The sequence below is a fragment of the Dendropsophus ebraccatus genome, chromosome 1 (assembly GCF_027789765.1).
Source record: "Dendropsophus ebraccatus isolate aDenEbr1 chromosome 1, aDenEbr1.pat, whole genome shotgun sequence".
NCBI classification, from domain to species: Eukaryota; Metazoa; Chordata; class Amphibia; order Anura; family Hylidae; genus Dendropsophus; species Dendropsophus ebraccatus.
This window is the reverse complement of record NC_091454.1, coordinates 224,299,096-224,323,416: the sequence shown is the minus strand read 5'-3', so window position 1 is coordinate 224,323,416 and position 24,321 is coordinate 224,299,096. Positions and strand designations below refer to the sequence as shown.

Genomic DNA, 24,321 nt, shown 5'->3' with positions numbered 1-24,321 from the left:
TAAAAGGAATTTAAAAAAATCAAGTTTTAGTCAATAAGTTCAAATGAAATATTTAGTATCTCTACTTTTAGTTTGTTAGTTGATGGAATGTTCTCTATTACCTCCTAGACACAAGCAGTGAGGGAGGTAGACTGCGGAAACCACATCGGGGTCTAACTGGGATTTGATATTGAAGAGAGGACCGATAATTTCATATCCACCCTGCAGGTTCTGTAGGATATCATCGTAGTTACTCCATGTATCCACCTCATATTCTATGGTCACAGGTCGTGTAACCTGGAACTGAATCTCAGTCTCTGAGCAGCAGAAAAGTCCTGGAGAATCCATAGATAGACTGAAGAATAGGAAGAAAGGCTGTCAGTTCTGTGTATGTGAACCCCAAAGAGGAGCAAGAAAATGTCACATGGAACGTCCCCATTCACACCGAATCCACTCCATTCTCACTAAAGCACACCGAATCCACTCCATTCTCACCAAAGCACACCAAATCCACTCCATTCACACCAAAGCACACCGAATCCACTCCATTCTCACTAAAGCACACCGAATCCACTCCATTCTCACCAAAGCACACCAAATCCACTCCATTCACACCAAAGCACACCGAATCCACTCCATTCTCACCAAAGCACACCAAATCCACTCCATTCACACCAAAGCACACCGAATCCACTCCATTCACACCAAAGCACACCGAATCCACTCCATTCACACCAAATCACACCGAATTCACTCCAATTACACAAATCCACTCCATTCACACCAAATCCATTCCATTCACACCGAATCCACTCCATTCACACCAAAGCACACCGAATTCACTCCATTCACACCAAATCACACCGAATCCACTCCATTCACACCAAATCACACCGAATCCACTCCATTCACACCAAATCCATTCCATTCACACCGAATCCACTCCATTCACACCAAATCACACCGAATTCACTCCAATTACACCAACTCACACCGAATCCACTCCATTCACACCAAATCCACTCCATTCACACTGAATCCACTCCATTCACACTGAATCCACTCAATTCACACCAAAGCACACCGAATCCATTCCACACCAAATCACACCGAATCTACTCCATTCACACCAAATTCTTGTCTTGTGCAGAGAATTTATCACATACCATGTGAAGACTAAATATGGCTCCACTATAGTTTTTAGTATTACAAAACAAAAATTATTTTAAGCAATTTTGCCACTTATTTGTGTGTTCTTCAACGGGCAGAATCCCCCTTCATGTGTTGTTGCTATGTTCGGTAGCTGTGTACACTGTGCAGTCAGAGTTCCTGGTGCTCTCTAAATAGCTTTACCTAATGCTAGAGACCAGGTACAGCATCAGTGAAACCTGTCAGGAGATAAGAAGCATTGTACTACCTAGGTGACCTAACCCCTTCCTACTAGGTGTTGGCAGGTGACATCAAGCACAAGGAGTCAGAGGAAAACTGATATACACAGCTCAAAAAATAAAGAGAACACAGTATAACTCCAAGTAAAAGCTGTGCAATTGTCTTAGGAGGCTTAGGAGATCACTCCATCGGTGGCTGGCATTGGTATCAGTCCGCTTCTGTCAATTTAATTAGCTATTTAGTGAGTTATTTTGACAGGTGCAGTGCCTGTCGAGGTTCCAATCAGCTTCCTCACTCAACCATGGGGATGCCAATCAGCTGTTATGGCGATTTGTGCCGACTATGGAAGAAACCCTAGAATCACCTACCTGTATGTGCTGCCAGTCATGGTGGGGGTAATGACTTTTCCTGACTCTTGGGGCTGATAAAAGAAAGAAGAGAAATGATTAAAAAAAAATTATATTATATACACAGACACACACACACACACACACATATATACTGAACATATATATGATAAAATACTGAATTGTTTACTCTGTTGAAAATCAAAGAGAAATCATTGAGCAATGGAAGCAGGCAGTGCTCCTAACGGTGCTCCGGACCAAGGATTGCACTGCTAACACCACGGGAACGGCGCCAAGGAGGAAAGTAAGACGCATACCTTCCTCCTCGGCGCCTTGTGCACAATAGGGACATAGCAGCAGGTTAGATTTGTCTAACCTGCTAATAGTTCCCCTTTAAACATTTACAGCATACTAGGATCTTGCAATCAAAGACTAAAATTAAAATCACAATATACTAATCCACCTGCTAACTGAGTCCAAAACTCCGGTTAACTCCAATGTCTCTGTCTCTGTCCATTTTTAAATTGCTGTTTTAGAACCCTAGTATGCTGTAAATTTCTTAGAGACAACCCCTTTACAAGGAATCTGCCAGTTCTCCCTCCCCCACCCCTCCCTGTCTTGTATGATTGGGGTACAAAGCTCAGTGCTGGAAGCCAAACTTTGTACATCAATTCTGCAGGACCGGGAGGGGTGGGGGAGGGGAAGGGGGCGTGCATGATGCAGCTCAGTCCTCCCTCCGATTCAAAAGTTAAAAAATAATTAGCAAATTGCAGGTAACAGAACAAAGGAATGGCAATGGTCTCAGCATCTAGGTGCTGCAGATCCCACAAGCTCACAGCTCTGTTAAGGGCTCTGTTCACCAGCCCATTATTGTACAATAAATCTTTTTATGTAAGCAAATATCTGCCACTTTTAAGGCACTCATTATAAATAGGCAAACAAGAAGTGTGTACGTCATTAATCTTTTGAGCAGGCCATCAAATCAGGATTAAATGAGAAGTCTGGCGGATTATAAAAGTCGGCAGGGGCAGGGGGGAAATTAATTACTATAGTACTATCTTACCTCTCCCCGTGCCCGCAGTGAGCGGCAGGACTGGCCGCCGGACCCATGCCAAGCTGCGGGATCTCCGCAGCTGTCACATCATGACCCAGCTGATGGACTGGCTGTTTAGCCCATCAGTGACTGGGGAGAGATGCCGCTCCAGTCACTAATTGGCTGAGTGGCCAGTCCATCAGATGGAACAGGCCTTTTCTCCCAAGTTGTGATGCGTCAGTGCCAAAGAGCCCGGCAGCCGGTCCTGCCACTCACGGCAGGCACGGGGAGATAGTACTTGTAATCAATTTCCCCCTGCCCCTGCCGACTTTTATCATCCGCCGGACTTCTCCTTTAATCATTTGCAAACACTTGTCGTTCACTCATCTTTTAGTGGTTCGCAGGGATCAGTGGGAGTACCATAGCGAGGAATCAATTAAAAAAAACAAAAAACTACATCACCGAAAAATCCTATCGGTTGAGTTCAGGGTGGGACTACTTCCTGAAGAACTTTATGCCCAAAGGCGCAGTCTCTGGCAGCCATGACATCCAGACAGTAGTGCTTGGGAAACCTATGGATAGTACACTGTGTTGCAGCCCTGCAGATTTGGTTTGATGAAGCTTCTGATCTCTCAGAAAAGGGAGACTGCCCTGGTTAAGCGAGCTTTTACCCTTCTTTTGGATGGAATGACTTTTAGGAATGGCAGATTCATCTTGCAATTGTGTCTCTAGATGGTTTCTTCCCCCTTTATTTTCCTCCGTACTAGACAAATCTGTTGCTTTCCAACCTCCAAGGTTTGGTGACCAAAAGGTAGTGGATTACACTTTTCCTTATACACTCACCGGCCACTTTATTAGGTACACCTGTCAAACTGCACGTTGCCACTTAATTTCTAATCAGCCAATCACATGGCGGCAACTCAGTGCATTTAGGCATGTAGACATGGTCAAGACAATCTCCCGCAGTTCAAACCGAGCATCAGTATGGGGAAGAAAGGTGATTTGAGGGCCTTTGAACGTGGCATGGTTGTTGGTGCCAGAAGGGCTGGTCTGAGTATTTCAGAAACTGCTGATCTACTGGGATTTTCACGCACAACCATCTCTAGGGTTTACAGAGAATGGTCCGAAAAAGAAAAAACATCCAGTGAGCGGCAGTTCTGTGGGCGGAAATGCCTTGTTGGTGCCAGAGGTCAGAGGAGAATGGGCAGACTGGTTCAAGCTGATAGAAAGGCAACAGTGACTCAAATAGCCAACTGTTACAACCAAGGTAGGCAGAAGAGTATCTCTGAACGCACAGTACGTCCAACTTTGAGGCAGATGAGCTACAGCAGCAGAAGACCACACCGGGTGCCACTCCGCTCAGCTAAGGACAGGAAACTGAGGCTACAATTTGCACAAGCTCATCAAAATTGGATAGTAGAAGATTGGAAAAACGTTTCCTGGTCTGATGAGTCTCGATTTCTGCTGCGACATTCGGATGGTAGGGTCAGAATTTGGCGTCAACAACATGAAAGCATGGATCCATCCTGCCTTGTATCAACGGTTCAGGCTGGTGGTGGTGGTGTCATGGTGTGGGGAATATTTTCTTTGGGCCCCTTGGTACCAATTGAGCATCGTTGCAACACCACAGCCTACTTGAGTATTGTTGCTGACCATGTCCATCCCTTTTTGACCACAATGTACCCAACATCTGATGGCTACTTTCAGCAGGATAATGCGCCATGTCATAAAGCTAGAATCATCTCAGACTGGTTTCTTGAACATGAAAATGAGTTCACTGTACTCCAATGGCCTCCACAGTCACCAGATCTCAATCCAATAGAGCATCTTTGGGATGTGGTGGAACGGGAAATTCGCATCATGGATGTGCAGCCGACAAATCTGCTGTGATGCCATCATGTCAATATGGACCAAAATCTCTGAGGAAGCTTCCAGCACCTTGTTGTATCTATGCCACCAAGAATTGAGGCAGTTCTGAAGGCAAAAGGGGGTCCAACCCGTTACTAGCATGGTTTACCTAATAAAGTGGCCGGTGAGTGTATCTAACGTGTGGAACTTAGGCTCTTTTACTGAAGTTGGATGTTTTCTCCTTCAGGATCTTGAGAAATGGCTCCTTCATCGATAGAGCTTGGATCTCCCCTACCCTACGAACAGAGGTTATGGCCACTAAGAATGCAGTTTTCCAGGTTAAAAATGTAATATGAAAAGTAGAAATAGGTATTACATAGTTACATAATTAATAAGGTTGAGTCCATCAAGTTCAACCTAGAGAAACCCCACTGTGTTGATCCAGAAGAAGGCAATAGAGAAGATCAAACAGGGCGAAGTTCAGATTCGAACGAACCCGAAACTTCGGCATTTAACTCCCACTGCCTTCCTGTTCTGTGGGGAAGGTGGAGACAGCCCGAGTACCGCCTGGAAAACAGGGATACAGCCTAGGTAACAGTATCACAGTATCAGTACCAAATTCCTTTGAAAAGTCCAGATACACAACATCCACAGCCTCCCCCAGGACCTGTCTATAACTGACCTCTTCATAGAAGCCGATCAGATTAGTCTGACAGGACCGATCCCTCATAAATCCATGCTGGTGCTGCGTCATGAGATTATTTTTATTAAGATACTCCATCTCTTACAAAAGCCTCAAACACTCTACCCATTATACATGTTAGACTTACAGGCCTCTACTTTCCAGGATCATCCCTTGACCCCTTCTAGAATATTGGTACAACATTAGCCATGCGCCAGTCCCTGTCCCGAATAATCCCTGTTATTATAGAATATTTAATTATTAGGAATAAGGGTCTGTATTGTCACATCCGCGGCCGCGGCACATACCTCCCGCCGCTCCGCTGCTGCCCCATCTTCTGCTCTGTACCGGGGCTCCTCCTCCTCCAGCTCCCTGTCAGCTCGCCGGGTGCGTCCGTCTCCTAGGGAGCGCGTGCGGCGGCTCTGCTACAATTTAATGGGTCACTGTGCCTTTAATTGGCTGCTGCTCTGAGGCTCTCCTATAAATTGCAGCCCTGCTCCACCACAGGTGTTGGAGCCTCGGCATGCTTCCCATTAGTGTGTGGCCCAGCTCTCTATTGTTCCTGTCTATTGTTCCAGCCCTTTTTCCTGCCCGTAGTCTCTGTCTCCTGCGGTTTCACTCGTGCCTGCTATCCGTGTGACCACCTGCCTGCCTGCTTGCCTACTGTTCCTGCTACACCTTGTCCGCAGTCACTAGCAAGCCAAGCCAGGGGTAGCGACCTGGGGGTCGTCTGCCGCAGCAAGTCCATCCTGCCTTGCGGTGGGCTCTGGTGAAGACCAGCGGCCCCTTAGACTCCGCTCCCTGGTGCGGCTTACGTCATCGGTGGTGATGGTCCAGTGGATCCACGACTCCAGTCGTTACATGTATAACACAATACTTAAAGGGAATCTGTCAGCTCCCGGGCACTACCTGAGGTGCTGGCAGTGTGCTGTAGCTGGCAGCCCCCAGTGAGCATGGTGCCTTTTTGGTAATTTTGCGTGCAGCGGATTATGTACAATCTTATGTCTCCTCCTGTCACAGAGCAGTTGTTCGTGCCACACTCTGTCATGCATCCTCCTCCCTCTTCATGAATAATCGATTCAGCCCGGCCTCCTGCTCGCTCAGCTGTCAGATTGCAGATCAGTCCTCTGTAGGCAGTTTATGTCTGAAAGAATCTCTTCTCCCAAATGTGTTGGAGCTGTGGTCTAGGGGTAACTCACCTGGCTAGAGACCTGCCAGCAGTTCATTCTCTGGTTTGAATCCCCTGATGGAAATTAAATAGATGTCTTTTTTTCTCATTATTGTATCATTTTGAAGGCTATGTTCACACACAGTATTTTTGCTCAGTATTTTGGTCAGTATTTTGCAACCAAAACCAGAAGTGGTTTGAGAACACAGAAAGGCTATGTTCTCACACTGTTGAAATTGAGTGGATGGCCGTCATTTAATGGCAAATATCGGACATTGTTTTAAAATAACAATAATTAGTTGCCATTAAATGACGGCCATCCACTCAATTAAACAGTGTGTGAACATAGTCTTTCTGTGTTCTCAATCCACTCCTGGTTTTGGTTGCAAAATACTGAGCAAAAATACTGTGTGAACATAGCCTTAAAAATGATACAATAATGAGAAAAAAGACATCTATTTAATTTCCATCAGGGGATTCGAAACAGATAATAAACTGCTGGCAGGTCTCTAGACAGGTGAGTTGCCCCTAGACCACCGCTCTAACACATTAGGGAGAAGAGATTCTTTGGGACATAAACTGCCTACAGAGGACTGATCTGCAATCTGACAGCTGAGGGAGTAGGAGGCCGGGCTGCATTGATTATTCATGAAGAGGGAGGAGGATGCATGCCAAAGTGTTGCACGAACAACTGCTCTGTGACTCTTTAGTACAGAAGGAGACATAGGATTGTACATAATCCGCTGCACGGAAAATTACCAAAGAGGCACCATGCTCACTGGGGGCTTCCAGCTACAGCACACTGTCAGCACCTTAGGTAGGGCCCGGGAGCTGACAGATTCCCTTTCATTCCTGCAAAACTCTAGGATGGATACCTTCTGGGCCCGGTGACTTATGGATTTTAATGTTTTTAAGGCGTCGTCCCACTTCTTGTTGTATTAGGCAGGTGAGATTTATGTGAGGATTTACATTATCCCTAGTCATGTTGTCTGTTATAGGATTCTCCTCTCAGAATACAGTAGAGAAGAATGTATTTAGTGGATTGGCCTTTTCCTCTTCCCCCTCCACCATTACACCCAGATTATTTTTGAGGGCACCAACATTTTCAGTTATAAGTCTGTTATTATTTATATAGGTGAAGAACATTTGGGATTCGTTTTACTTTCTGTGGAAATTTTTATTAGTTTTTTTTACACATTTTATTCTTCTGTCTATAGTTGCTCAATGCTTCCCCACTACCTTCTTGTTTTAGAAGTCTGAATACTTGTTTCTATTCATTTATTGCCCTCTTAACAGATGTAGTTATCCACATTGGCTTTCTCCTATTTCTACTACTTTTATTCCCATATGGTATGTGTCGTTCACACGATTTACCCAGGATGCCCTTAAATATGTCCCATTTCTCTTGTGTACTTTTATTTCTGAAGGCATTGTCCCAGTCTATGTTCCCAAGGTCCTCTCTTAGGGGGACATATATCAAAGTTTTTTTCGGCCAAAAGTGCCGATTTGCGCATTATTTTATGCGCAAATGGCCGATTTGCGAATAAAATATTCGCACATCGGCACTTTCCGCCGGGTACGCCAAGGGGGTGGGAAGGGGGTGTGTAGGGGGCAGAGTCTGCGCGATTTACCATCCGTTCTGCCAAAAGATAAGCCGAAAACCTACTCCGGTCCTCAGCTTGCGTTTTGCGCACCGGAGCGAACGGGATTTATGTAGAGGAAGTCCGCCTCTACATACATCTCCGTGGCGCCGGAGCTGCGGGGGCATTTTTAAGTCCGGCGCAGAAAACGCCGGACTTAATAAATGTCCCCCTTAGTTTTTATAAATTAGCCTTCCTGAAATTGAATGTTTTTGTAGCCCCTCTACTAATCATTTTATTGAAGGATAATTGAAAACTTATTATGTTGCGGTCGCTATTATCTAGGTGACCCCCCACCTCTATTTTTGATACTCGGTCCGGCCTGTTGGTTAAAATCAGGTCCAGAAGTCCCCCCCCCCCTCTTGTTGGTTCCTGTACTAGTTGGGAAAAGTAATTATGTTTTACTATTTCCACTATTCGCTTCCTTTGCTGGAGCTGCAGGTTTCTGCTTTCCAGTTTATATTGCGATAGTTAAAGTCCCCCATAATAATGACTTCCCCCTGCTTCGCTGCCGCATCTATTCAGTCAAGGCCAAAAGTTTTGAGAATGACACAAATCTTATATTTTCCCATGATCTGCTGCCCTCTGGTTTTTCTGTGTGTTTGTCAGATGTTTTTATCACATACAGAAATATAATTGCAATCATATTATGAGTAACAGAAGCTTATACTGACAGATAGATGAGTTACTGCAGCAAGTCAATATTTGCAGTGTTGACCCTTCTTCTTCAGGACCTCTGTAATTCTCCCCGGCTGCTCTCACCCAACTTCTGGACCAAATCCTGACTGATAGCCGTCCATTCTTGCACAATCAATGCTTGCATTTTGTCAGAATTTGTTGTTTTTTGTTTGTCCACCCGTCTCTTGATGATTGACCACAAGTTCTCAATGGGATTAAGATCTGGGGAGTTTCCAGGCCATGGACCCAACATCTCTATGTTTTGTAAAGTAAACATCATGGTGCAAAAAATGACACCTGACACAGCCCCATAGAACAAAGGATAAAAGCGCTATAAGCATGGGAATGGAGCGATTTTAAGGAACGTATATTTGTTAACAATGGTTTGAATTTTTTACAGGCCATCAGATACAATATAAGTTATACATGTTATATATCCTTTTAATCGTAACGACTTGAGGAACATGCATAACAAGTCAGTTTTACCCCAGGGCAAATGGCGTAAAAACACATACCCCCCAAATAAAAGAAATGCACTTTTTTTTTCAATTTCACCACACTTCGAATTTTTCTCTGGTTTCGCAGTGTACTTAATGCAAAAATTCAGCCTGTCATTGCAAAGTACAATTAGTAACGCAAAAAACAAGGGCTCATGTGGGTTTCTAGGTGGAAAAATGCAAGTGCTATGGCCTTTTTGCACAAGGAGGGAAAACCGAAAACGCAAAAACGAAAATGGGCCCTGTCCTTAAAGGGTTAATGGGATTGAATATTTGATCGAATAGTCGAATATCCGTACGATATTCGTACGAATATCGAATAGTCGAATATTTCACTATTTGCTCATCACTAGCGATAGATTGTTGACTGAGGTGCAATCTTTCTAGCTGCAATACTCTTCCCTGTTAGGCCATTTTTGTGCATTGCAATGATGACTGCACGTGTTTCTTTAGAGATAACCATAGTTAACAGAAGAGAAACAATGATGCCAAGCACCAGCCTCCTTTTAAAGTGTCCATTGGTGTCATTCTTACTTAATCATTACAGATTGATCTCCAGCCCTGTCCTCATCAACAACCACACCTGTGTTAATGGAGCAATCACTGAAACAATGTTAGCTCGTCTTTTTAAGGCAGGGCTGCAATGATGTTGAAATGTGTTTTGGGGATAAAGTTCATTTTCTAGGCAAATAGTGACTTTGCAAGTAATTGCTGTTAAGCTGATCACTCTTTGTAACATTCTGGAGTATATGCAAATTGCCATTTTAAAAACTAAAGCAGTAGACTTTGTAAAAATTAATATTTGTATCATTCTCAAAACTTTTGGCCATGACTGTACTTGGAGATTTATAACTCACTCCTATAAGAATTTTATTATTCTTCGTCACTCCCCTTATTTCTACCCAAAGAGACTCCACATTATCATTACTTAAATCCCACATTTTTGCTCAGTATCTTGCAACCAAAACCAAGAGTGGATTGAAAACATAGAAAATCTATGTTCAAACACTGTTGAAATTGAGTATGTGAATATAGCATTTCTGTGTTTTCAACTCACTCCTGGTTTTGGCTGCAAAATACTGAGCAAAAATACTGTGTGTGTGAACATACTGTAGGCCAAGTCTGTCTCATCACAAGACATAGCGCCAGGAGAGAATTGTGCTAAGCACAGACTTCTATGGCCTCTTTCTAACAATCGGGGACGGTCTAAGCATTTTCTGGAAGTTGTTATATATAGTCTATCTTTCACAGGTGAATTTTACCTACGATAAAAATTACATTATTTGTTATTTTGTGGAAAAACATACAAAATTGGCAGAACGTATTTTCTTCACTATATATCTGGAAGGGCTTGCTCTTACCAAGTTGGTGAATAAGGCAATTTACGTCCCTCAGCTTCTTATCTACCTCATCTCGCCTCTGCTACTTTCCAAGGAATTTGCTCTCCACTGTGGGTACCAGCACCAGTATCCAATCCCCCAGCCACAACTGCTAAGTGTAACTATCACTTAAATATTGCTCCTCTTCTTTTTCCCCCTCACATCCGAGACGTGAGTCACTTGATCCCCGTCCCTTGGGGCCGGATTAGCTAACCAATGTGTGTCTTGTGTATCACATATCACAAGTTAGGGACTGTCGCCCAGTCGCCCGCAGTCGCCTAGGGGTGTCTGAGGCAAGCAGGCAGGGACAATGGGTGGGGAGTAGTCCAGGGTTCACTGTCCATGTCCCACCCTGTCCCTTCCCTAACCGAATGGGTCTTGCAGTGTTGTGACAAATGCAATCTACAGTAGATTTTATGTGCCCAGCACCTTAGCTATTGTATTATAGAATATGTATTGTGGTTTTATTGTATTGTTAATAAGCTTATTACTGGGTGAAGAAGATCAGAGGCCCCACCAGCAGCATAGGTGACCCCAGGACTGCTGACATGGTACTGGTTTTAATGTTTGAAGATAAAAACATTGTAAATATTTTTACTCTGAAACTATTTCAGACGTCATTAAACCCCTTAAAGTGTCACTTTCGTTTAAAATTTTTTTGCAGAAATCAATAGTACAGGCGAATTTTTGTAATTGGGTTAATTAGCCGAAAAATGCATTTTTATAATGAAAAAGCAGTTTGGAGCTCTCCCCCCTGTCTTCATGATTGTCTATGGAGAGGGGAGGGGTGGAGGGAGATGAGGCACCAAAACAGGACAACAAAGAGTTAATTCACAGCTACATCACAGGGCTATGTCCTCTGACAGTCAGCACTGACCTCTCTGACCTCTGAATAGCTTTCACACAGCTCCCACTGTGTAATCCTTTGTTCTCTGCTCTCTGCTGCCAACTAATCTCCCTCCCTCCTTCCTCCTCCCCCCTCCCCTCTCCATAGCACCGATAGGATCCGACTGTGTAAAAGAGTTGAGATTTCCTGATAATGAGCAGTAAAGTAGAGAGAAGAGGGAGGGGGGGACCTGGGGAAAGTCTTTTTTTTAATGCAGATTATGGCATATTTGCCTAATAAACCCAATTACAAAGTTTCTTAAAATCACCCGGACTATTGATTTCTGAAAAAAAAATTAAACGACAGTGACACTTTAATGGTTGTAAAAGAGGTAATTGTAAAGTTACCGTGCCACACAGCTCACAGCTCCTATCGTTTTTCTTCATCACAGGATCACTCCTCCGCGGCATCTTCGTCACAGGCCTTACATCTGTAATTAGTAATAAAGTTATATGTTTATTTATTTATATTCAACGTGATATTACAAAAGACTCTTGTGGTGCTCTTAGGCCTTATTTCAAGGGCCGTCTCCATCCTTGTGCATCCTTGGGAGACAGAGCCTCAGAGGGCCCCTCATCCATCCACTATCCACCCATCATACACACACATTATTGACACAGACACTGACACTAACTGACACACTGATTGACTCACTGACACAGACACTGTCTAAAAACTGACTGACACAGACACTGACACTTACAGCTCAGTCTTCTCCTTTTTCATCTCTGTGGGGCTGACCTCAACTCCACACTGTGAGGTTGAGGACCTTTGGGTCATGTGATCAGGTCCTTCACCCTTTTCTATCTCTGTGCAGGTCCTGCTCTGTCTCCTGTGTGCATGATTTTATCATTCCCGTCTAATTTTTAGAGACAGTGGTAACTGGACAGATACTGTTCTTGGGGGTTTTAAGATATCACAATAGTCCTTAGAGCTCGCACAATGGTTCCTGATAGGATACTTGTTGTCTGCCATTTAAATGACTCTTGTGATTTCTTTAGTGCTTTAAAGCTATAAAAAAGGTTCCTGATGGGGTATATATATGAGAGAGGATGATGTCCTCTAACTGTGATATAAGAAACCTCTACAGTTGCTACCAGCAGCATCTGTTATTGAGCGGCAGATTACCCTGCCTTATACTGCATGTCATGGAAAAAGTCACAGGCCCAGATTCAACAAGTTTTTAAACATTTTTTCCTGCATTTTTTCTTTTGGGGGGTTCTATTTAAAAAGGTAATTCCCGCTACAGTTACCAACGTCAACTATCTGTCCCAGGCCCCTCAGGGTCGAAGAAAGTCCAAGCCCTGCCGCTGCCACCTCCCTATGTCTGTGCTAGGTCCCTCTGGGTAGAAGAGAGTCAGAGTGCTGCTGCTGTCTATTGCTGTCCTGTGAAAAAGTGTCATTTTACGCCACTGATCCACCAGCATCCAATGATGTCCATAGAGGAGAGGTAAGTATACACCGCTGATTCACCAATGACCATTGTTGTCTGTAACAGCGGCTGGGAGTTCCAGACGCCGTCTTTTCATTCACTGCCATTAGTCCTTCAGGCCTTCAGGTCAAGCTGCATGTCACTCTGGGGCATGTCACTTCCAGGGGCGCGTGCACACTGCTCTGTGCTTTAATTATGCTGCACCTGTGGCTTAGCCATTTAAGGAAGCTTCCTGCACATGTGCTCGGCCTGAGCGTCAAAGTACTTCGGTCCTGCAAAGGTGTTCCTGCATTTGCTCTGCAAAAGCCTTCCTGTGTTCCTGTATCCTTTGCTCTGGTTCCTGTAATTCCTGCCCTGGTTCCGGTGTTCCTGTCCCTGTGTTATCACTGAGGTGTCCTCGCTCCCTGGAGTTCCTGTTGTTTGATCCTGCACTCCCAGTTGCTTCCAGCATACCTGCATCCTGTGTGTGAACCTGACCCAAGCCGTGTCTGCTCCAGCTACCACTCCTGCATCTGGTTATCCGCCTTGTGTGAACTGCACCTGTGTCTTCGCCCTCAGCATCCATCACCTGCATCCATCACTTTCATCTGGTTTGTCCTGTGTGCATTATTGTCTGTACTGTCAGTTGGCAACCTGGGTTGTCCCACCCTTGCCATCTGGGCTTCCCGGACCAGCTGTTACGTGCTTTGTCTATCTCAGGAGGTAGCGACCTGGCGTATCCTCTGTTAAAGTCTAGCTCCACCCTCAGGAGTATCTTATAAAGAACAGAGGATACGCTTAGACAATGCCCTTAGGGATAGATGGGCACGTGACACAGTAGGCTCACATCCCCTGATCCTGACAGTACGCTCAGGCCATGAGCTCCGCTGGTCAGCCTCATCCTGCTATGGAGGAAGTGGGGACGGAATTGAGGCGGCAGAGCGACAGATAAGACTTTCTCATGCAGTATCTGAATACCATCTCTTTTCACCTGGAAACCTTGTCAGCTCCTGTTCAGACAGCACAGAATCCGCCTCCATTACATGAACTTCCGGATCCTGGAGCACCAGTCGCCCAGCTGTCTTTGTCATCCTGTTATGATGGTGATCCAGTCCTGTGCCGGGGTTTCCTGAACCAGTGTTCCATACACTTTCGAGCTCCACAGACACCGCTTACCCACCGAGCGCTCCAGGGTGGCCTTCATTATCTCCCTGCTCTCCGGTAAGGCCCTGGCATGGGTGAATCCCATTTAGGAACATGGAGGTCCGGAGACGTCTAGTATCCAGCTTTTTCCGGTCCGTATTTGAGGAGCCTGGTCGAACAACAGCTGCAGCCTCAGCTTTGCTTGGGTTGCGCCAGGGATCCCAGACCATAGGGGACTATGCCATTCAGTTCCGTACCCTGGTGGCTGAGCTTTCGTGGAACGAGGAGGCGCAGCTGGCAGTCTTCTGGGAGGGACTAGCTAACAGAATAAAGGACGAGCTGGCAGGCCGTGACGGATCTACCACCCTGAATGACTTCGTTTCTCTGGCAACCCTAACTGATATGCGATTTCAAGAACATTCAAAAGGAGGTTGCCCGTCTCAGAAGATCGCCTGGCACCCACATTCCAAAGGCTGATCCTTACACCAGTGACTCCCTCTAATGAGGAACCCATGCAGCTGGGGCGTTCCAAGATTTCTCCATAGGAACGTCAGCGTCATCTGGCAGAACATCTCTGTCTGTACTGTGGAGGTGAGGGGCGCATGGTCCGGTCTTGTCCCGTGAAGTTGTGAAACGCCAATGTCTAGGCCAGGTAGGAGAGGCGGTTCTAGACAAACAAAATTCCTCTTTCAAGCTGACTGTGGCCGTCACCATCTTCGTGGAGGAAGTGGCCTTCCTGGACACTGGTGCCACCTGTAACTTTTTGCGGCAGGACTTAGTCCTACAACACCACCTACCAGAGACCAGGCTGGATAGGCCACTGAATGTCATTTCAGTGAACGGCTCACCATTGTCAGATCCTGTGATTTACACCACCAAACCTCTCAAGGTTCAGATTGGATTCCTGCATTGAGAGGAGATAATTTTTTATGTCCTGCCGGTTGCAGTGGATCCTGTTATTCTGGGACTGCCCTGGTTCCGTCTGCATGCACCGTTAATAGACTGGGAGTCCGGAGACATTCTGCAGTGGGGACCATTGTGCCAATCTTCTTGTCTAACCACAGTCCATCCAGCTAAGGTTCCACCAGTTCCAGAGGGTCTTTCTGGGCTTCTGTCACAGTATGCCAATTTCGCTGACGTCTTCAGCAAGAAGGGAAGGAGGCTGAGGTTAGTGAACGACGAATGACGATTTGAGAACATGTTGAAAGATCAAAATGAACGATTTCTCGCTCATCACTTCATTGTTTGCTGTGTTTACACAGAACGATTATCGCTCAAATGCGATCGTTATTGTGAAAATTTGAACAATAATCATTCGGTGTAAACGCAGCATTAGACATAGAAATTTAGCCCCAGATATCAACTCCCCATGAGGTCCAGGTGTCACTATGTTCTTACTGTTAAGATCCCAGTAGTAGAAGCCTTATGCTGTGTTTGCACAGAACGATTATCGTTTAAATTTTTGCCATAATGATCGCATTTGAGCGATAATCGTTCCGTGTAAACACAGCAAACGATCAAGCGACGAGCGAAAAATCGTTCATTTTGATCTTTCAACATGTTCTCAAATCACTGTTGGTCGTTCGCTAAAAATTCGCAGATCGCTTCGAGTAAACAAAGATTCACCCTATGTGAAAGATGGGCTTAAGCGATCTTAAAAACGATCGCAATAACGATTATTCTTAGGAATTTTATAAACATTTTTCTAACGATTTATTCGTCTAAACGCTGATCGTTATAAAAACAAAATTGTTGCTTCAAAATCGTTAAACGATCGATTGGACCAATTATTGCTTAGTGTAAACGCAGCATAAGAGATCCTGATCTAGAAGGTTATAAGAGGAAAAGTTCTTCTTGTTTTCACTTCCATCATTTCTAGGTTTTATGTAAAATACATTTCTTATGAATCTATAGAGAGGAGGAGAGTGATATACGTGGAGGAATAGATACATATCACAGTAACACTTACTTTTATCTGATGGTGATTGATCTCTCTGGTATGCCAGGTGAGCCATGATACTGGGATTGTACATAATCAAAGCGTCACAAACCTTCTCCTTCTCATCATCATCCCAGTATCTGATAATATCATACAGACATCTCATCTTTTCCGCAGACTCCGGTAATCTCATTATATAATCCCGCTCTTCTCCTGTCAGCAGATTATTGCTGTACAGATCATCTATAACTGGACGTACATTTCTTATTCTCTCAATCAGATATTTTCTGTGTCGGTCTATAAAGTGATCTCCGGCTGTAGAGACAAGAAATACAAGAATCACACAGAAGGATGAGGAGTAACAATCGAATGTCTTACATGGTGTCATTTAGTGGAGATATAATTTTGGGGACAATGTCACATGTCGGAGGTATAGCGCTGCAATATCTTGTGTTCTTGTGGAATATGATTGTACATATTAGGACATAGTCAGAAGTCAAAATCAAGAATCATTTTGAGACAAGTGTGACATCTGACTCTGATACCTGAGTATTGACAACCAACTACTGATAACTGACATCTGACTACTTATACCTGACTTCTGATAAAATAACATGTGATATCTGATCTCTGCAATGTCAGTAGTTAAGGCCAAAGAACCTGCTGATATGCCGCAGAAGTCCTTTACCTTAGGAGTTTATTGCTGTTATGAACGCTCTTCTGCTCATCTGCATTCTTCATTAAATCGCTAATTGCTCCTATGCAAATTTGGGGCTTAAGAATATTCGGGACGTCGTCTCCGTCTCGGAACAACACTGCATCCCGACCAGTCCGCCCCATCTGTGCCACCCACCCTGTCCCTCCCACCCAGCCAGCCTCCTTCCGTCCCCCCCAGCTCCGCCCACTATACATATTCATATATTCATAATGGCCTCTTCACTGCGCTTGTGCCTGGAAGCTGACCCGTCGGAGAAGGGCTGCTCCCCCTCCCATTTGCGATTCGGCCAGCCGTCCTGACATAGTGAGAAGAATCCTGTTGCAGCCAAGTTGTCATCATACTTACGTTTGTCAGTGATCTCGGGGATGATGACAACTTGGCTGCAGCAGGATTCTTCTCACTATGTCAGGATGTCCGGCCGAATTGCGAATGCGCGGGGGAGCAGCCCATCTCCGACGGGTCAGCTTCCTTGCACAGACGCAGTGAAGAGGCCACTATGCATATATGAATATGCGTAGTGGGCAGAACGGGACGGGGCGAGCTGGATGGCACGGGAGGAAGCTGGCTGGGCTGGAGGGGAGGGGCCGTGGTGACAGATGGGGCGGACTGGGTGGGACACAGTGGTGCTCCGGGACAGAGGCGACGCCCCAAATGCTCTTAAGCCCAAAATTTGCATAGGGGCAATTAGCGATTTAATGAAGAATGCAGAAGAGCGTTCATAACAGCGATAAACTCCTAAGGTAAAGGGCTTCTGCGGCATATCAGCTCTGGGCAGAACCTGCTGATAGTGCCGCTTTAAAGGAGACCTGTCACCCCCCGTGCCAGGGTGACAGGCTCCCGATCCCCCATTAGAGCCCCCTATACTTACATGATCCCGCCAGGTCCCGCTTCCTGAGCCGGTCGGGTTACGGAGATATTAGCGCCCGAAGCCCGGTCAGATGCCTATAGAGAATGAATGGGGAGTCCGAGGCTCCGCCATTCTCTATGGGCATCGGACTCTCCTGTCAGCGCACGCCGGGCTTCGGGTGCTGATATCTCAGTGACCCGACTGGCTCAGGAAGCAGGACCCGGCGGGATCATGTGAGTATAGGGGGCTCTAACGGGGGGTCCTCTTTAAGTATTACAAGTCCCTATTCAATTTGAGTTTCCCTATCACCTTCATTGCTAGGCAGCACTTAGCTTGCATTATTCAGGTAACAAAATGAAGTGATATCTGATCTCTGACTTGTCAGAAGTGAGAAGTCAGATGTTCTGTCTCACTTGTTCATTGCATACAGAGCTGAGTCAGGAGGAGTCCATCAGTGTGCCACCTCAGAAGAACTGCTGACTGCCCTCAGTGGTACGGCAGTTCTTCCAAGCAGGTGACAGAAGAGACAATTCTGTTACTTGCAACATCTACCAGCAGAACGCGGGTCGGGGTTTGAGTCGAAAACCACAGCACCACTTCCATGCGGAAACATATGGAGCGACACGACCAGACAGATTGGAAAAACCGTGACCCCCAAGGCAAATTGCAGTCTTCTTCCAAACCAAGTCCTCAATAAGTCATCCCCCTACTTTAAGCAATGCTCAGTTCACTAATAAAAACAAATTTGTGTAACACAGTAGGAGTGGAGTGCGGCGAGCATTGTTTAACCCCTTAAGGACAGAGCCAATTTCGATTTTTTGCGTTTTCGTTTTTTTCTCCTCGTGCTTAAAAGGCCATAGCACTTGCATTTTTCCACCTAGAAACCCACATGACCCCTTATTTTTTGCGTCACTAATTGTACTTTGCAATGACAGGCTGAATTTTTGCATAAAGTACACTGCGAAACCAGAAAAAAATTCAAAGTGTGGTGAAATTGAAAAAAAAAAAAGCATTTTGTTTATTTGGGGGAAATGTGTTTTTACGCCATTCGCCCTGGGGTAAAACTGACTTGTTATATATGTTCCTCAAGTCGTTAGGATTAAAACGATATATAACATGTATAACTTATATTGTATCTGATGGCCTGTAAAAAATTTAAACCATTGTCAACAAATATACGTTCCTTAAAATCGCTCCATTCCCAGGCTTATAGCGCTTTTATCCTTTGGTCTATGGGGCTGTGTCAGGTGTCATTTTTTGCGCCATGATGTTTTCTTTCTATCGGTACCTTGATTGCGCATATACGACTTTTTGATCGTTTTTATTACAATTTTTCTGGATTTGATGCGACCAAAAATGCGCAATTTTGCACTTTGGGATTTTTTTGCGCTGACGCCGTTTACCGTGTGAGATCAGGAATGTGATAATTAATAGTTCGGGCGATTACGCACGCGGCGATAGCAAACATGTTTATTTATTTATTTACTTTTATTTATAACCTGGGAAAAGGGGGGTGATTCAGACTTTTATTAGGGGAGGGGGCTTTTTTACTATTAACAACACTTTTTTTTTTACTTTTCACTTATACTAGAAGCCCCCCTGGAGTTAGGGTTATTCCCCCCCTGGGGTTAGGGTTATTCCCCCCTGGGGTTAGGGTTATTCCCCCTGGGGGACTTCTAGTATAAGTGCTTTGAACTCTCATAGAGATCTCTGCAGCATAGATATGCTGCAGAGATCCATGAGATAGGCACTAGTTTGCTTTCGGCTGCTGCAGCCGGAAGTAAACGAGTGCCGAGTCGGGGACAGCGCCATCTTGGAGCGGTCCCCGCCCGGCTTCAGAAACGGAGATCGCTCCTCCGGGGATAACATCCCGGGGGACCGATCTCCGCCACTAGACACCAGGGAAGTGCGGCGTCCGGTAATCGGATGCAGCTGTCATGTTTGACAGCTGCATCTGATTACTGTATTAGCGGGCACGGCGATCGGACCGTGCCTGCTAATACCTACGGTCCCGGGCTACAAGCAGCACCCGGGACTGCCGCGGTTCAGAGCGGGGTCGCCGCGCGGCCCCCGCTCTGAACGTCCTTACCAGCATCAGGGTGTAAATATACGCACACAGTGGCCACCTCCGTTAGAGGGGGAGGTGCTAGCATCACAGAAGGGCCTGCAGCAGATTGGATGGGCGCTAGGGATTATGGTTAATCTCTTTTTCCTGCCCAGTGACGCTCCAGACAGCATGTGCAGCAGCCATTTAGGTTTTTTTTAGCGAATTTCCTTAACGAATGGGCGGGATTTCACTTAATAGAATGAAGCAAATTAACAGTCAGATTCGGAGCAAATTTGGATTCACTGGATTCGCTTCGGTGTAGTGTAGAAAACAAAGACATGTTGGGATGGCAAAAACATTTAATTAAAAAAAAAAGAAAAAAAAAAAAAGGCAATTTCCCTGAGTTATCCCCCCCCCCCAAATTCTTTAAATATATAAATGCAAAAAAATCAAGGTCAGAGCATGTAGGACCCCCTAAATAATGGTGACGGGGAGTTAATAACTGGGGATCAGGAGAAAGCAGAGTTACTTAATGGGTTCTTTAGCTCTGTATATACAAAAGAAGACGGTGAAGCTTAGGTGGGTGGGGTCAGTGCTGAGGTGGGCGGGGCCAGTGCTGCTAGCACGTGTAATGTACTGAACTGGCTTACTATAGATATGGTCCAAGGAAAATTAAATAAATGTAAGCAAAGCTTCAGGGCCTGATGAATTACACCCCAGAGTTCTTAGGGAACTCAGTTCTGTAATTTCACTACCCTTGTATTAAATATTCAGTGACTCTTTGCTGGCTGGTATTGTGCCGAGGGACTGGCGTAAGGCAAATGTAGTGCCGATCTTCAAAAAGGGCTCTAGGACGTCCCCAGGTAACAATAGCTTAACGTAAGCTTAACGATGTTTCAGGTGAAACCCCCTCAAAAGACAAGGGGGCACTGCCTCTGCCTGGAGAAAAAAAGTTTCAATCTCCGGAGGCGACAAGCAGTCTCCACCATGAGAACAGTGATCTGTGGAACAGTCACCCCAGGATCAGGTCACAGCGAAAACAGTGGTGGCTTCACTACAATCGAGACAAGTGCTTAGGCCACAATAACATCAATGCATATGTATAGAACCTACCCATCATCCCTTCCCAATATCCATCCCCTCCTTGTATATGTATAGAACCTACACATCATCCTTCCCCCTTTCCTCCATCCATCCCCTCCTTGTATATGTATAGAACCTACCCATCATCCCTTCCCTCCATTCATACTTCCTTGTATACAGTATGTATAGAACCTACCCATCATCCCTTCCCTCCATTCATACTTCCTTGTATACAGTATGTATAGAACCTACCCATCATCCCTTCCCAATATCCATCCCCTCCTTGTATATGTATAGAACCTACCCATCATCCCTTCCCTCCATTTATACTTCCTTGTATACAGTATGTATAGAACCTACCCATCATCCCTTCCCAATATCCATCCCCTCCTTGTATATGTATAGAACCTACCCATCATCCCTTCCCTCCATTTATACTTCCTTGTATACAGTATGTATAGAACTTACCAATCATCCATCCCCCTTCCCTCCATCCACCCCCTTCTTGGTTGAACTTGATGGACATGTTATTTTAACCATACTAACTATTAGAGATGACAAGTAGCACTTGATTAGGTAGCTATTCGATCGAATACCACACTATTCGAAATAATCGTTTTCGGTCAGGCATCTGACCAAAAATTTGTTTCCCCTCCCACCTTCCCTGGTGCTTTGTTTTGATTAATAACTATGCAGGGGTGTGTGACAGTATAAGAGTATAAGAACTTGGCTTTTCTGGCTCGTCATCAGATGCCATCTTGAAGGTAGTCAGGGAGAGAGGCTGGAGCAGGGAGATTGAGGATTTAGCGGATTGTAGGCAGGAAAGACCCTAAAAGACCTTTTTAGGGCTACGGCTGTACACAGCACAGCATTATTCTGTGGATAATCAGCGAATAAACCGGCTACCAGCACATCAGCTTATTCTCACAGACAGGCAGCTGCTGCTCACTGAAGAATAGGCTGTACTTCATCTACTTCCTCCTTCAGTGTACGTGTTGCAGGTAGTTGAGAGATAGATTTTAGAGCAGGTACAATGAGGATTTTAGAAAATTGTAGGCAGTAGGGCTACTACACAGCACAGACAGCATAGAGCTGCTTCCTCCATTGAGAGTGCATAGGCTGTCTAGCAGCATATCAGATAGTGACACAGACAGGCAGTTAATCTAGTTGCACGCTGCACTCCTATGATACTCAGAATCTTGCATTATGTAGCAGCCAAGCGGTACTAGTATATAGACCTTAGCCGCGTCCACCGTGCCCACATATACCCACGCTAGGTCCGACGGGACCAGCAACATTTGGGGCTACAGACTAACAGGACCACTCGGCATAGGTCTATTTACTGTCAAACAATAGTTGTGGTGTATCTCCTTTATGCGGACCACACCGCTGAGAACATCACATCATTGTTAGATAACAGGGCATCAGCTTCATATGAGCATTGTACTCAGAGTAATACTGGTCATGCTCTAGTCCAGGTCTTGGAGGTGACGTAACCCCAGGACTGGATAGACATTAGCAATAAATTGCTATTAGCCCTTATAGCAGTACCCACTGAGAGCTACAATTCAAACCGCAAATTAAGACAGGGAGTGCAGCAATCGTGCATCTATTTTAGTATCACTGTACTGTATATACACAAGATCACAACTTTTTGTTAATCGATCATAATAAAAGTTAAGTTTTACCTTGGGGCAAGAAAGGTATTAGCCCTTTGGGCATTACATTCAGCAGTAAAACACCTGGCACCTGTTGGCATAGTTAAAACTTCAGATATAGTATATACACCTTAGTAGGCATACTTGATAAAAAAAATAAATAAAGTGTTTCCGAAGTTGATTGCGCTCTGTGCTACATTGAAAACACTAAAACACCTGTATCCTGTTACCTGTTGGCATACGTAAAAGTTGAGAGACAGTCAGGGCTGGATTAACAGCTGCTGCTGCCCTAGGCACTAAACCTGATGACACCCCATCTTCACCAGATTTACTGGCAACTCTAAACAGGAATTGAAATTCAGACCCCTGGGTTGAGTCTTGTTCATTCTTTAATGGCCCATTAAGCCGGTACTTGAGGAGGAAATGAGCTGAACCATGCACTTCATACACTTTGTTGGGTTGATAGGGGTGCATAGGAATTGACTGTCAGAACTTAAGAAGACACATGGCAATTCACGTTTTATTGCTTTCCACCATTTCAGATCCAAAGTCTGGGTCACTCCAGTGGCTGTTCATTTTGATAAACGTCAGCCTGTCAGCACTGTCAGTTGACAGGCGGGTGCACTTAGCCGTGATAAATCCTAGGCGTAGAGGGGCAGTTCCAGCCACGTGTCCAGTTTGGACACCCAATAAGTGTGGGGTGCAGAGGGATCGTGGAGGACAGGTTTACGGTCGGCCAGGTCCTCCCTCGACATCCGCCGATACGTGTCCCTCCTGCTCACAATAAGCCCCACAGTGGTGGAAGTTTCCCAAGGGGGTGCCATGAGAGTGTTCCACACCTTGGAGAGTGTTCCCCTGATGGCTGTGGACCTGCTGGATGTTCCCAAACTCTGGCCGTAACTCTCCTCTCTGCTGCCAGCGATGTTAGGTGGGAAGATTTCTATCATGCTCTGAAGCTGTTCCTTTTGATATTACGTCAAGCAACTGCTCCTCTCCTCCACCGGAATAAGAGAGGATACTTTATCCTTATACTGGGGGTCAAGGATTGCGAAAATCCAGAATTTTTTTTTATCTCCATAATATTGGAAACGTGTTTGTCAAGAGAAAAGCAACATGAAGTCCGTCATGTGTGCCAGAATCTGAATCGTCATGATTTCGCTGCCCCCACAAGAAGGATAACTCTCCATCTCCTCCACCTACTCGCGCTGAACAAATTCAATGGACCCAAATTGAGTGCTATACTCTGCAGTATATTCTACAGCCTTCTCTTCCCGCAATTGCTGCTGAGAAGTTGACACGAGTGTGCTCTGAGTGTAAGGCTCTGTTATGCCTTCTCCCATCCCGACCTCCTCTGTATGAAACACGTTCTCTCTTGTAGTGAGGATAGATTCTTTGAGCACACAGAGAGGGTCAGGGGCTTTCTATCCTGACCCTCTCTCCATATGATGACCTTATTGTTTCTATTTCATTTCATTTCCTGTACTTAGTTTCATTATGTTCATCAGTTTGTGGTTCTATCTTGTATCTTCAGACAGGTTTATTTTCATCTGGTTATATAGAGTAGTGTGTTCTGGCTGTCATTTGGGACCCCATATATTCCCTTTGTTGGGGGAGGGGATCAGGTCACACTAGACTGCATCATGTTCAGTGGGGGTTTTGTGTTTTTTGGAGTTTTTTTTAACAGATTGTGGCTATGTTCACACTGCGTATATGTCCGGCCGCATATTTCCGCGGCCCGACATATACGCGTTAAACTCCGGCCGGGGATTTACGCTACTTGCGGCCGGCTATGTACGGAGTGCGAACTTACGCCTGCAGTCTACTTACGCTTCCCGAGTGCCCTACGTAGCGATCTGACAGCGGTCTTTTACTTGGAAAGCTTTGCCTAGCCCCGGACACCCCACAGAACCTTTTGGATCGGCACAAAAAGCTGCAAAAATGAAGAAATC

General features: G+C 45.3%; 1 protein-coding gene across 6 annotated transcripts in view; it reads right to left on the bottom strand.

The window, feature by feature from the left end:
• LOC138770541 (uncharacterized) overlaps window positions 1–24,321 on the bottom strand; it is a 139,814-nt gene that overhangs the window by 17,694 nt on the left and 97,799 nt on the right. For all 6 annotated transcript variants that reach the window (XM_069949657.1, XM_069949655.1, XM_069949642.1 and 3 more), the window contains 4 exons: window positions 16,050–16,334; window positions 11,874–11,956; window positions 1,737–1,789; window positions 102–334 (listed from right to left, as the gene is read on the bottom strand). In XM_069949657.1, coding sequence (XP_069805758.1) covers window positions 102–334; window positions 1,737–1,789; window positions 11,874–11,956; window positions 16,050–16,334 — 654 coding nt within the window. The remainder of the gene's footprint in view (window positions 1–101; window positions 335–1,736; window positions 1,790–11,873; window positions 11,957–16,049; window positions 16,335–24,321) is intronic.